The 14,463-nt window shown below is 37.0% G+C and overlaps 1 protein-coding gene across 1 annotated transcript; it reads left to right on the forward strand.

Moving 5' to 3' along the window:
• The first annotated feature begins 13,325 nt into the window (after positions 1 to 13,325).
• Vom1r72 (vomeronasal 1 receptor 72) lies at positions 13,326 to 14,225 on the forward strand. Its single transcript, NM_001009521.1, has one exon. The coding sequence runs from the start codon at positions 13,326 to 13,328 to the stop codon at positions 14,223 to 14,225; it is 900 nt and encodes a 299-aa protein (NP_001009521.1).
• Positions 14,226 to 14,463: the final 238 nt, after the last annotated feature.

Genomic DNA, 14,463 nt, shown 5'->3' on the forward strand with positions numbered 1-14,463 from the left:
TTCTTAATTGAGGTTTCCTCCTGTCAAATGAATTTACCTAGTGTCAAGATGGCAAAAAACTATCTAGCACATAGATCTACTTCCACTGTTTGAGTAGATATGTAATAATTCCATGTTAGTTTTGGGTGTAGAGGCTAATTGGGCCATTTTGACCTATAGCTTCCTCTTTTTATGTTTATTTTAACAGACTACTACGGAGAGCCTGTCTGTCATTTGGGACTCTCTATGATTATCTCCAGTTATTTAGACTCCAGAAATAAATGTTAGAGCCATGATCAGATTTTGTTCATTTCACACCCATCTATAGCCTTCTCTGTTTCCATTCTTATGCCCTGGTGCTGTTTGTATTTTGATGATAATTCTACTTCCTCAAGAGGAACTGTCCCAATGAGGAGTAAATCACTACTCAGTTGATTTGAGGTAAACATTCTCCCCATTTTAACTGGTCAAATAAAGGCTAGAGCCTGTGGTTGGGCAGTGGAAAGAAAGTGTGGGGCTAGGAGTTTTAGAAAGGATGAGAGAGGAAGGAGGGGGACAGGAAAGGGGAAGAAGAGAGAGGAAGACAGACTAAGAGGGGGTAGAAGGAGGATGGAGCAGAACCACGTGGCATGGAGGAGATGCAGGTGGCAAGGGATGTCATAGCTGGGGAATAGAATAGTATAGTGGCATGCAGCTTATAGTCAAGTTGTGTGTTCATTGCATGGGATAATTAGGGTTAGAAGTTTAACACCACAAATTGCTTAGATATTGATTAGAACCCAACTAACCTGAGATAAATGTTCACTGCCCCTCCCCCACCCATCCCCAAATACATAGCTGGGGAAGCAATCTATGCTGCAGCAGTGTGTGCACTGAAAGCTGACTGTATCTGAGGAGCCTAAAGAAAACTGCAGAGAAGCTCACTCCCCAGCCCTAGAGAGGCAGCTCAGGTCAGATGAAGACCACAGTGTGGAGCTAGACTTGGGCAGCACTGAATAGGACTCCCAGGGAGGGACAGCGGACCCTGGAGCACAACTACCTGTAAGGTAGTTTTCAGGCAGACACAGTGAACTGATCAGGATATCTATGCCGGAGATAGCCTTTCTGTGTTCACTCCCCCCATATCCCATGAGACTACACACGACAGGGACAGCCAGACTGACTCTTCCCATGCTTGCACGCTGGCTGCCTGAGACCAGCACAGAAGCACAAGCTGCCGCTGCAACCCAAACAAAAGATAGAGAGTGGGCTCTCAAAAACATGGGTCTTTCTATAGTCACCTCCTCCCTGAGAATAAAAGAATTGCAGAAAACTTCAGCATTCTGAGAGGGAGACAAAGGTACAAAGGACTCAGGATTAGGTAATAACAGTTATACATTGATAATAAAGATATATAATATTTGACACTTAAAGATGAGAAACACAATAAATGTCTTTGGTTCTTTATGGGATGATATTTTGAATGGTTAGACAGGAGTGGATTTAAAGGAAATAAACAACTTGTCATTTATCCATACTGAAATATTTATTCTCTTGATTTACTGTCTTAGTTGGGGTTCCTATTCCTGCACAAATATCATAACCAAGAAGCAAGTTGGGGGAAAAAGGTTTATTCAGTTTATTTCCATACTGTTCATTGCCAAAGGAAGTCAGGACTGGAACACAAGCAGGTCAGGATGTAGGAGCTGATGCAGAGGCCATGGAGGGATGTTTCTTACTGGCTTGCTTCCCCTGGCTTGCTCAACTTGCTTTCTTATAGAACCCAAGAACACTAGCCCAGGGACAGCACCATCCACAATGGGCTACCCATGGGAGTTAGGGGATTTCTTTGCCTGGTATGACAAATAAAGTCTGGAAATAGACTTATGCAGAAAGTGGACAGAGATATTAAATAATAACTTAGGCTGTGAACTCATGAAGGTCAGGGAAGGAAAAAATACAACATAGTCTCGACAGATATTTGTTTAGATTGTTTAATTGCTTTGAGTTGTTTTATTTATCAAAGGCAGTGTGATTGTGAGTATATTGGTTATATTAAAACTCCTCTGTGAGGGAGGTCAAGCTAAATCTTTAATGATTTCTGGCTGCTGGATCAAGGACATGATATTTTGGGGGAAAGTCTCTAAATTTCTTTATAGGTTTATAGGAGAGAAGGGATCCAAACACCTTCCAGAGTGACCGCTCTCTCTCTCTCTCTCTCATATATATATATATATATATATATATATATATATATATATATATATATATATATATATATATGGTATAACAGGGGGAGGTCAGCTGAAGAACTATAAAGGTTTGAGAAAGTCAAACAGGAAAGATAAAGAAAGATAAAGAATCATTTGTGCCATCCTCACACGAATGAACTTATTATAATTGGTTATTAACAAAACTAACCTCTGGAGAAAGACAGTTATCTTTTTTTATTGATCTTCATTAACCAAACTATGTACTCCGGACACTTCATATGAATGTCATTACAGAACTACACGTTGTTTATTAGTTTTGTATACTGCAGGATGAAAGAAGAGAACACCAGCCCTGACAAGATTCCCACTCTTGGATGCTGAGATTCTGGGACTTTCCATTCCATCTCCTTGTTTGATTCTACTTCAACTACGTTGTAGCTCTTTGTTTTAAAGACTTGCTTCCAGAACTTTTCCAGAAAAGCAACTTGCCTATCCAGTCTTTTAGACTGTCATAGTCAAGATGTCAGCTAAGCAATGAACTATATCAGCACATAGTGACTGGAAGGCAAATGATGCCAGCTAGCTCTCCTTTGACAACGCCAAATTTTCTACTTCTGTTTGGGCCCCCAGAAGAGAATTCTTCACCCCAATTCAGCTGGAAGAAGAGAAAAGAAGAGTGGTGTTCCTGTCTCTTATGTTGATGTGGATGGTTCTGGTTATTTTAGGAATTATAGATATGTTATCATTTTAAGGGATACTTTACAAATATTGTAGTTTTTGGATAGGGAGGGAAGTAGAGAAATTAAAGTCAGAGATTTTGACTTTTCATTTCCTTATCTCTATCCTTTCTTTTTAGATAAAGGGGAGGGGAAGTGAAAGTGAGATATAGTAATATTATACAAGCTAGAAAAATAAGCAAATAGGGATAGGTTATCAAATTTACTCTTAAACAAAACATTGCATAGCCATATTTTACATATGTAGAAATCTTTATAATAGATGCAAAGTCAAAGATACAGTTATGGTGGTACAGAATTTATTTTGATACAGATTTAAGGTTTTCATTGGTATGGATTTCTTATATTGGTATATAAAAATGTTATTAATGTTGTTATTCTTATATAGGCATTGTGCCTATGCAACACAATGCAGACACTATTGCTAATGCCAAGAAGCACATGCTGACAGGAGCCTGATACAGCTGTCACCTGAGAGGCTCTAACTGAGCCCAACAAATACAGAGGCAGATGCATGCAGCCAACCATTGTACTTAGAATAGGGTTACAAATGGAGGAGTTAGAGATAGGAATGAAGGAGCTGAAGTGTATTGCAACTCCATAGAAAGAACAATAATATCAACCAACCAGAATTCCAAGAACTCCCAGTGACTAAACCACTAACCAGAGTTCACATGGAGTGGCCGATGGCTCCAGCCACATATGAAGCAGGGAATAGCCTTTTCAGTCATCAGTTGGAGCATAGGACCTTGATCATGTGAAGAATGGATGCCCCAGTGAAGGGGAAAGCCAGGTCAGAGAGGAGGGTGGGAGTGATTGATTGCCCTCATAGAAGCAGGGGCAAGAGGAATGGGATAGGGGGTTTCCAGGGGAAAACTGGGAAAGGGAATAACATTTGAAATGTAAATAAAGAAAATATCCAAAAAAGAAAAGCATACAAGCTTAGACTCAGACCTTCTGTAACTGCTATTACAAGCTGTTTTAGATGATTAAGCAATGCAAATTAAGAGCCAGAAAGCAAACTAATGGTTCTGAGTTCTTTAAAAGGGTGTTTTTGAGATATTTCAATTAGAAATGGCTGACAATAGTCAAGGCTTAACAGTTCAGAAATGCTTTGCATAGATAAATAGTGTTCAAAGGCATCAGGAGTCCACAGAATATGACATTTATGGCACTTCTTAATAAAGACCATTTGACCAGAGATAGGTCTGCTCCTGATAATTCCCCTTTTTGAATTCAAAGAAGAAATTGAACATCAATGGAGTTGATCCAGTTGAGGTGAGACAGCCACTAAACAAGAATTTTCTCAATTCATGTATAGACAAAATGCTGTCCAGAAAAAAGACACATTATGCCGAATAGTCAACTATTGTTTCTGCCAAGACAGGTTAAGCAGTCTTTCACAATTCTGCATTAGATAGTTCTGTCAGATTATCCTGGGTCAGAAGACTGAAAACTGATGCTTCAACATTCTGAGGAATGAGGGACTGTCGTGGTGATCAGCTGTCTCTTTACACTCTTTACAAAGTTTTGGAAGCTAGGGTTTGTGCTCCTTATATTTTCAGGTAATATTTAAGTTGTTCTTCAATTTCTGACAGGCTTGAAGACGGTTGTAGTCTCATAGCCAACCCAAGTGGTTTATCCTAGAGAGAGATGTTATAGATTAGAGAGAATGTTTTTCATATGGTATACAATCTAAAACCAGAACATAATTCAATGTAGAATTGCAAATCTTTTAAGTTCGGATAGATGGTAAAGAGCTTTACCTAATTGACAGAATTGTTGGACAGATTGTTAAGTAAAACTTATACTTTCTAAATTGCAAAATGGTAATAGTTTTACTCAATCTATATCTAACAGAAAAGAACCTTTTAATTGGACAAAAAGGGGGAAATGTGGATTGCCCTGGTGCTATTTGCATGTCTTTTGAGGAATAAATCACAAGTGGATTTTATTTTTTATAGGGCATTTTATTTATTTACATTTTGAAAGTTAACCCCTTTCCTAGTTTCCCTTCCTCAAATCTCCTATCCCATCCCCCACTCAGTTGCTTCTATGAGGGTGCTTCCCCACCTATCAGCTCCTGACACATTGCCCTAGCATTCCCCTACATTGGGGCATTGAGCCTTCACAAGACCAAGGGACTTCCCTCCCATTGATGCCCGATAAGGTCATGGCTCCCTCCCTATGTACTGTTTGGTTGGTGGTTTTGTTCCTGGAAGATCTTGGGGTTCTGGTTGTTTCATATAATTGTTCTTCTTATGGGGTTGCAAACCCCATTAGCTCCTTCATTTCTTCCCCTAAGTTCTCCATTAGGGTCCCCATGCTCAGTCCAGTGGTTGGCTGTGAGCATCTGCATCTGTATATGTCAGGCTCTGACAGAGCCTCTCAGGAGATGGCTATATCAGGCTTCTGTCAACAAGCACTTCTTGGCTTCAGCAATAGTGTATGGGTTTGATATCTGTACATGGGATGGATCCCCAGGTGGGGCAGTCTCTAGATGGCCTTTCCTTCAAACTCTGCTCCAATTTTTGTCCCTAAGTTTCCTTTATTCAAGAACAAGTCTGTGTTAATATTTTTGAGACGGGTGGGTGGTCCCATCCCTCAACCAGGGGCCATGCCTAAAGTATGGATATGGTCTCTACAGGTTCTTTCTTCCCTTTGTTGGTTATTCCAGTCAATTTCATCCCCACTGGGTCCTGGGAGCCTCTTGCTTCTGGGCCTGGCATCTGAGCCTTGGTGGCTACCTCCACTTCTCCAGCCTCCATTGATACATACACCTTTTCAATTTCCTGATTCTCTGTACATCTCCCCCAGCTCCTCCCATACCTAATCCTGTCCCCTCCCCCCTACCTTCCTTCCAAATCCCCCTACCTCTCCTGATTATTTTGTCCCCCCTTCTAAGTAAGACTGAAGTGTCTGTACTTTTGTCTTCCTATTTCTTGAGCTTCATATGGTCTGTCAGCTGTATAGGAGGTATTCCAAGCTTTTTACCTAATATTCACTTCTCAGTGAGTGCATACCATATGTATTCTTTTGACTGGGTTACCTCACTCAGGATGATATTTTCTAGTTTCATCCATTTTCCTTTGAATTTCATGAAGTCATTGTTCTTAATAGCTGAGAAGTACTCCATTGTTTAAATGTACCACCTTTGATGCTAATTCTGCTTCCTCAAGAGGGACTGCCCTGTCAAGGTGTATATCACATACTTATGTGATTTTGGTTTAACCTTCTCCCCATTTTAACTGGGCAAATAAAAGTTAAAGTTTGTGATTGAGCAGTGGAAGGAAAAGGTGAGGCTGAGAGTGTTAGCAAAGATGATAGAGGAAGAAGGGGGTAGAGATGAGGAGATGTGGAACAGAGAAGAAGAAGGACAAGGAGGAGGTGGTAGGAGGATGGAGCAGAAGCACATGTCTGGAGGAGCTATTAGTAACAAGGTAACTTGTAGCTAGAGAATAGTGTAGTCTAGTGGCATATCTGCCCAATCTAGGTGTGCTTCTTATGAATAGTATAACTGAGTTGTGTGTTCTTTGCACGTACTTTTTGGGATTGGAGGCTTAGTGTGACAGAGATACAGAAAGAAACAAGCAGAGGAAAGAGAAAAAGAGAATATGGGCACAGAGATGGAAGGAAAGGGAGAGAGGAGAAAGAGAGGGAGAGAGGGAGAGAGGGAGAAATGGAAAGAAGAAGAAATGGAAAGAGGGAGAGATGGAAAGAGGGAAAGAGGGAGAGAGGGAGAGAGGGAGAGAGGAAGAGAGGGAAAAAGGGAGAAAGGGAGGTTTCCATTACTTCCCAATAGTGCAAGTTCCAGAAAAATGCAAGTATCCTAATTCCTGATTCCAGAAGTTTCCAGACCTAGGACACATCTGATGGTTAATGAAATCACCTAGTTTTTTTAACATTTCTTTTCTTTTCATTTCTAATTAATGTATATGCGTACACTGCTGTTGTCTTCAGACACAACAGAAGAGGGCATCAGATTTCATTACAGATGGTTGTGAGCCATCATGTGGTCAAGGGAACTGAACTCAGAACCTCTGTAAGAGCAGTCAGTGCTCTTTACTGCTGAGCCATCTCTCCAGTCCGAAATCACCTAGTTTTAATGAATTTATGTTAATCTGTGTCTTTTAACCAGTTGTAAATTTTCTTTTATATGAAATTGGGTGTCCCTTATACTTATTTGTTTAGGATGGCTATGTGTTCTTGATTAGGACGACAAATTACTTGATTAGAAAGAAATGTTTTTTATTATCTGTTCAGATTAGTTTTAGTTCAAAGCCTGATTTGTTAGATGTAAGAGTACTGATGTCTGATTTTTTCCCTCATTCCATTGGAGTACTTTTGACTACCATTATATTTTAACATAGTACCTAAGATAGATTTCTTAGAGGCAACAGATAAAATTGGTCCTTGATCCATTCAGACAGCCCGTGGCTTTTGAGTGGAGAATTAAGACCATTCATATTAAAGTGTTATTAATGTGTGTGTTAGTTATAGTTATCATCAGGTTGACTTTTGGTGTTGTGTTCTCAGTTATACTTTGTGTTACAGTGATTATTGCTTCTCAGTTTTCCACATCTCTCTGTTATGCTTATTCTTCCCTTCAGTCCATAATGCTGCTTCCCATGTTACTTTTTGGTTCGTTTTTTAAGTATAAAGTTTGATTGGCTGTCTATATTCTGGAATATAGTTCTTCTTTAATCATGGCAGTAGTATTTCTCACTACATTACTTTAGTTTGGATTCCCCTTAGCACTAGGATTGCAGCAGACTCTTCTGGCTTTGAAGGTTTACCTTGAAAAACCAGCAGTTCCTACTTCAACGTTTTGCGTAGTTAGGGAAGTTCATTTTCCCTTGCAATTGGTATTATTTGTGACTTGCAAGTTTTCCTTTTAGAATTTCAATCCACTTTCTGTATACTTACTGTTTTAGTTGAGTTCTGCATACTTAGTGTCTTACCTCTAAGGTGCATAGAAATTTTTTATTCTGTATTTGTGTTTTCTGTGTTTTCCCTCTGCTTGTTTTGGGATATGGGTTTGTTTTTCGTCTGATTTCTTTTCTGATTTTATTAAAGCTCTTTGTTTGACATTGACATGGGATTATTTTCCCTTACCTGTGCCTATAACTTGAAAGTTTGAATATGTCATAGTCTCCCACATATACAAAACCTTCTAGACATGCAGTTTGTCACTAAGCTACATTCCAGCCACCAAGCACACTTTCTTTTGATAATAGAGTTACATTACCTCACTTCTGTGTGATACGTAAGAAAGATAACTTTTCCTAAGTGCGTTAGATGAGGTGGCATAGTACTAATGTTATCACAAGAACTGCTAATTTTTACAAAGCCACTGAAGCCACTGTCAGGTAAGTATGGAGGAAGCAAGAAGGATACCTTGCGGAATCTAAAATGTTTTCTACTTTTCTTAAGTGAAAAGTATTATTGTTACTTTGTTGTTTTCACAAGTACTGTGATCAGTTAATCCACAAAGACACATATAACCTGGAGAGAATAGTTCCCTCATGGGAAACCTAGAGCTCACCTGTTCCACACCATTGTTTTTCTGGAATTAGGGAAGATCACTTTTCTATTTGGTGGCACCACATTATAACATCCTCAAGGTCAGAACAGCCTTCTCCAGATGACAAAATAATTGTGAGACTGTAGGGAGATGAGGTGTTAACATTTCTTCCTTATAAGTACTTCCTATGGCCTCGTTCTACAAGGATGGTTGTCAACAGCCAAGACTGGTGAGTGTTTCTTTTTCTCTTCCTTATAGTAAGAGCTGTAAGTAAGTGGTAGAAAGAAGCAGGATATTCTGTAATAAATGATTAGAAAAGTCTCTGCTTAGAATATTACTTTCGAGCCACACTGTACAGTAAGCATTCTACAGAAGCTTGTAGGCATGAAGGTATCAGTTGTAACCATTTATAAAGCAACATTAATTTCACATAGTATGATCTCTGATTATGCATGTGACACTTGAAGGAGGCTACTGGAAATAGGACAGGGGCCTAGCAAAATGATTGAGAGAAATATAGGAATGGCTACATGATGATGTTCATCAATGAGAATTATATTTTGAATGAACATGTCATGAAACCCATCAGTTTTACTGTGAATGTGCATGTAAAAAGTCACTCCAGATGCAAAATTTTACAGAGTGTATCTGTCAGGGTATTCTCATGAGTGAGTACTCTAAGAATTCCAATTTTAACTGTGTTAGTTTTCAATTCCTTTAACAAAACAGTCAAATACCTTAAAGGGTAAAAACAAAGAACACACATTAATTAGTGGTCATGATTACATTGACAGTATTAAGTTACATTTAAACTGTACTTTGTATTTTCTTATTTTAATTCTTTATCCAGTTAACTGACTATATAATTCAATACCATGAAACTAAAGCTAGGAATATGCAAGAAATATTAACTATTTGGTGTCTATCTGTAATTTTCTACTTTTATAAGTTTCATTTACTTGGGAATATTTAGGAGAGTTTCAATTTAAGGCCTAAGAAATTAGAAGACATTTTTACCTTTATGTAATCATTTCTTTTAAAAATTTGAGAGTTTTCATGCTATTGCAAAGATTTTTAGTAGAGCAAATAATTTCTGTGCATTTCAAAATCTCAAGTCACTTATTTATTAAATCCATGTAAAGTTAACCTTACAAAGAGGGGAACTGTATAAGTTTCAGTAGATAATTGAGTATTTCAATGAAAATGAATTCAGTTTTAATATTTTAAGTTTTCTAAAATAAATGTTTTAACATTGTTACTGCTATATTTTGAGTAAGCTTTTCATTAGCAGTGAGAAAAATATTTGAAATTCTCAAACAGTATAAATTATTTAAAGTCAAATTTCCCAAGATTTCTTCCAGTAATAACAAAATACAGTTGCTATCTCTTTCTATTATTCCTCAACACACACACACACACACACACACACACACACACACACACACTTTCAGTGAATATTTTTATATCTTTCTGAAAATTTTGCCATGTATCTCTTTCTATTATTCCTCAACACACACACACACACACACACACACACACACACACACACACACACTTTCAGTGAATATTTTTATATCTTTCTGAAAATTTTGCCATGCAACTTGTAATGAAGTTCTGAGTATGACTGGTTCTACAAAGTCTGCAGTGACACTTCTGCTTCCGTTGGTTCATCTCAGGGAAACTGACTCATAAGTGTGAGCTTGTAGAATTCTAGTCAGTCAGCTAATGTTATGAGCTTACTGTTATGCCTGTAGTGAACTCAATTTCCAAGGAAATATTCACCAATTTTAGTTATTAAAAGTGCCAGGTAATAGCTATAAACTAATACCATAATAAGGGATCAGTGGTTATTTCTGTTGTCATTGTCTATTTCAAAAAGATTCCATGGGACTAGCTTGGGTGGCTAAAGTTTTCATGTCCTGAGATTCCTTAAGACTTAATTCTTGTTGCTGACAGTGAACAGTACATCAGCCAACACCATGTATCTTTTCACCTGAAAGTCACATATTCACCCTAGGTTCTCTCTGAGCCATCACACAAGTTTTAGGTCATTACTCAGTAATTGTGGTGAAGCTTAAAATAAAATTGATACTTGTAATCTATTATGTTTGTATGTCCTTTAGATTACTAAATCTCCATAAAACAGAAGGCAAAGATCACCATAAATTCATAAAACAAGACTGTTCCAAAATCAAATACTGTGGGAATGAGGAGGTAAAATGATCTTTGGTTAAAAATGTAGACCTAAGTAGAAAGTAGACCTTGATCTCTTATCCACATCTCTTGAGACAGTTGTCTGCACACTGTGTCATTTTTCATTGCATCAATTTACTAGTTATGTTTTTTCCACTCTTGTGAATGTTTATGGACACGCTTTGGATTTTAGAACTTACAACTAAATATTACAATTTAAAGTATTATAAAAACCCAGAACTACAACTGTTTTTTTCAAATTAAACAAGTAAATTTTCTCAGTGGATGAATATGTTAACAGCTCTGTAGACATAGTAACTCTGGCCTTTTCTGATCCAGTCTCAGATTCAGTGAAACCCAGAAAAAAATGCCACTTCAATTAGAAAATGTTGTTTTCTGTATGTGAAATTTACAAAGCAATGGATGTAAAGAGAATCTTTGAAGAACATATCTTTGCAAAAAGAAAATGAAACTTCATATTACTATTTTAATTTATATCATCATCTTTCATATTACCCATATTACATGTGGTATGTTAATACATTTTATACATAAAATTGTACACATAAAAGTAATACAAAATTATTTTTATATATCATATATATTTATTCATTTGCAATTTTAAAAGTGGAATATGACTGCTGTTCTTCCGATGTGGATAGCAGGGCTGGAGTTAAGTATTACTCGTGAACTTTTAATATAATTATTTAAGAATCATTTATTTTATTTTGAATATATGAATCTTTTGCTTGATTGCATTTATGTTTAGCAGCAACATTCCATGTCAAAGGCAATGGATTCCCCCAAACTAGAGTCACAGATGGTCATGAACTGTTGTGTCATTGCTGAGAATCTAACCCTGGTCCTTTGCAAGAATTCAAACTGCTCTTAACCATTATTCCACCTCTGCAGCCTTAATCCCAAATCTTTTCTGCGCACAGAATATAATTGTGCAGCTATAATGTATGTTGACAAGAGAATTACATGATTGGCTCTGACAGTTGAAATGAATCCGTTCCTTTACTAGATTAAGCATTTTAGAACTAAAATCATATAAATATAAAATATGTGATTTATCATGTCATCTTCATGGGGACATTATCTTCCACTAACTCCTGCATGATTTCTATACATACATGCATGCATATGTCTCTACATGTACAATATAAAAGTGAATCTGAAAATATAATTAGGCCCTCTTTTCCTCACAAGACTCTGAGTCAGTTCATACATTTTCTATTTCTTTATAAGAGAGCTGATTGTAATGTACTGAATTAAATGAATTCAAAATTAAGTTGATACTTGCCAAGTAACTTAAATAACCATAGAAGGTAAGATTGTAGAGGGAAACTGTAAAATTGTTTAGATCCTGGTCATATATGATAACACTTGGAACCATAGTATAGGAAGGAATTCAAACAGGAATTTCCAAACAGAATCATCATGTGGTCATCTCTAAGCAACACGTTTGTCATAATGCATGGGAAATAGTGTTTGTCTTAATATCACATGTTCTCTCTTCTTTGAGGCATCTAGCCCTACATCATCAGGCATGATTATGTAACCTTTAGAATCTATGGAAATAAGGAAAACAAAACTGGACCATTGCAAGAATAGGGGTGAGTGTGGGAGCAATAGACAGCAGAATATGAAGATAAAAGTATCTGATCAAGGAAATAGGAAAGACGGTGCTACTTAATATAGAGGAGACAGGTACATACAGAAATGGGGAATGAGGTAAAGAGGAATACTGGGACACAATTTATCAAAGAGGAAAATGGGAAAGTGGATGGTTCTTAGCTAAAGGTGGGAGAAATAACAACATGGATGGCTAGAAAAAGTCACAAGGAATCATATTATTTACTCTTCCTTCAAAAAGGAAAGAAAAATAGTGTTTGTCTTCATCCTTGTGAGTAGTATTTTATCCTTAATTGGAATTCACAAAAGGTTTAAATGTGATGGGAAGTAACTGGAATCTATCTAGGACTATTTATAATTATAATAGTTACATAATTAATAGGGTATGGAATGTACTCTACTGGTCTCCTGATGTATCTGTGTCTTCAATTCTAGATTCTGAGGATATAAAGTTTCATGGAGAAAAAAACCTTTAAAAAAGATTGATATATACCTTTCGGTGATTAAAATATTGAGATGATCATTAATTATTTCCATGATTTCATCAGAATTATGGGTCAAAGCATGCATAGAGCATAGTAAAATTATGGAATATGAGACAGAATTGCCTGACATATTGGATTGCTTTTGTGATTTTTTCCAAACCAACAAATATTTTGTTCAGTTTCAAGGATGTGATTAATATTCTGTACTATCACTACTGTTTTAGGTGTTAACTATACAATGAGACAACTAAAGCCAATATGATTACATTTCTAAGGCATTATACTAAGGTGCATGAGACACAGTTTTCATTCTGTACAGGTATGACTGTGAAGGCTTTTATTATCTGAAATATTTTATACCCAGGAAATACATGGATGGTATATACAAATGTAGGCTGTAATGTACAGTACGTAATAGGAGAAGTTGAATAAACTGGTTAATGAAGATTTTGTAGAGAAAACAGAATGATGATATATACATACTGTCCAATAAATGACGTATTTCACACATACACTGTTTTTTCCAGATATCAAATACAATTCTACTATGCTTGTAAGGTGAATATACTCTCCACTTATGTCCTTATTAGAGAATGTTCTTTATATCCAAGCTGGATTTGGAGTCCTAGCCAATATATTTCTCCTTTTTTTCTATACTTCTGTAATACTAGGTGACAGATCTAAGCCCATGGACCTGATAACCTGTCAACTGACCTTCATTCACATAATGATGGTCCTCACTGGAGGGGAAACTTTGCTTGCAGGCATATTAGAGTCACTAAAATTTGGGAATGACTTCAAATGTAAGACTATATTTTACATAAACAGAGTTATGAGAGGCCTCTCTGTCTGCATCACCTGTCTTCTGAGTGTATCCCAGGCTATCACAATCAGCCCCAGTACATCTTTGCTGGCAAGGTTTAAGCATAAAGTAAAAGCACACATCGTCTATGCTTTTTTCTATCTTTTGTCTTTCAATTTGTCATTCAGTAGTAGGTGGATCGTCTATGTTGCTGGTTTTACCAATGTGAGTAAAACTCACCAGATGAAGGTCACTAAATCCTGCTCACTCTTCCCCATGAACTACATCATCAGGGGATTAGTTTTAACAGTGACAATGTCCAGAGATCTATGTCTTGTAGGAGTGATGCTGACTACAAGTACATACATGGTGATTATCTTATGCAGACATCAGAGGCAATGCAAGCATCTTCATAGCGTCAGCTACCTGAGAGCGTCCCCTGAGAAAAGGGCCACCCAGACCATCTTGATGCTGGTAGTTTTCTTTGTGGTCATGTACTGGTTGGACTTTTTCATCTCATTTACCTCAGTCCTGTTATGGATGTATGACCCAGTCATCCTGATGGTTCAGCAGTTTGTGATGTATGCCTATCCCACAATTGCTACTTTGATACAAATCAGTTCTGATAAGAGAATAATCAGTGTACTGAAAAACTTGCACTCCAAGCGCCACTAGATTTTCTAAAAATTATTATTTTAAAATTATTTTTAAAAATGATTCACATACTTTTGTTTATGTATACTAGTGTACCAGCTTATATGCGAGTGCACATTCCTAATACATAAGTCAGAAGAGATCATCAGTTCCCCTGGAACTGAAGTTTCAAATGACATTAGGTGATATGCTGCTGTAGCCCCAGTAATTGTGTTTTACAAATTAATAATTCTTCTTTAACTTCAATTAGTCAAGTAGC

This window comes from Rattus norvegicus, chromosome 4, assembly GCF_036323735.1.
Source record: "Rattus norvegicus strain BN/NHsdMcwi chromosome 4, GRCr8, whole genome shotgun sequence".
NCBI classification, from domain to species: Eukaryota; Metazoa; Chordata; class Mammalia; order Rodentia; family Muridae; genus Rattus; species Rattus norvegicus.

Excerpts from the sequence above, each read along its gene's own strand:
- Vom1r72 (NM_001009521.1), top strand. The coding sequence starts at position 13,326 with ATGTCCTTATTAGAGAATGTTCTTTATATCCAAGCTGGATTTGGAGTC.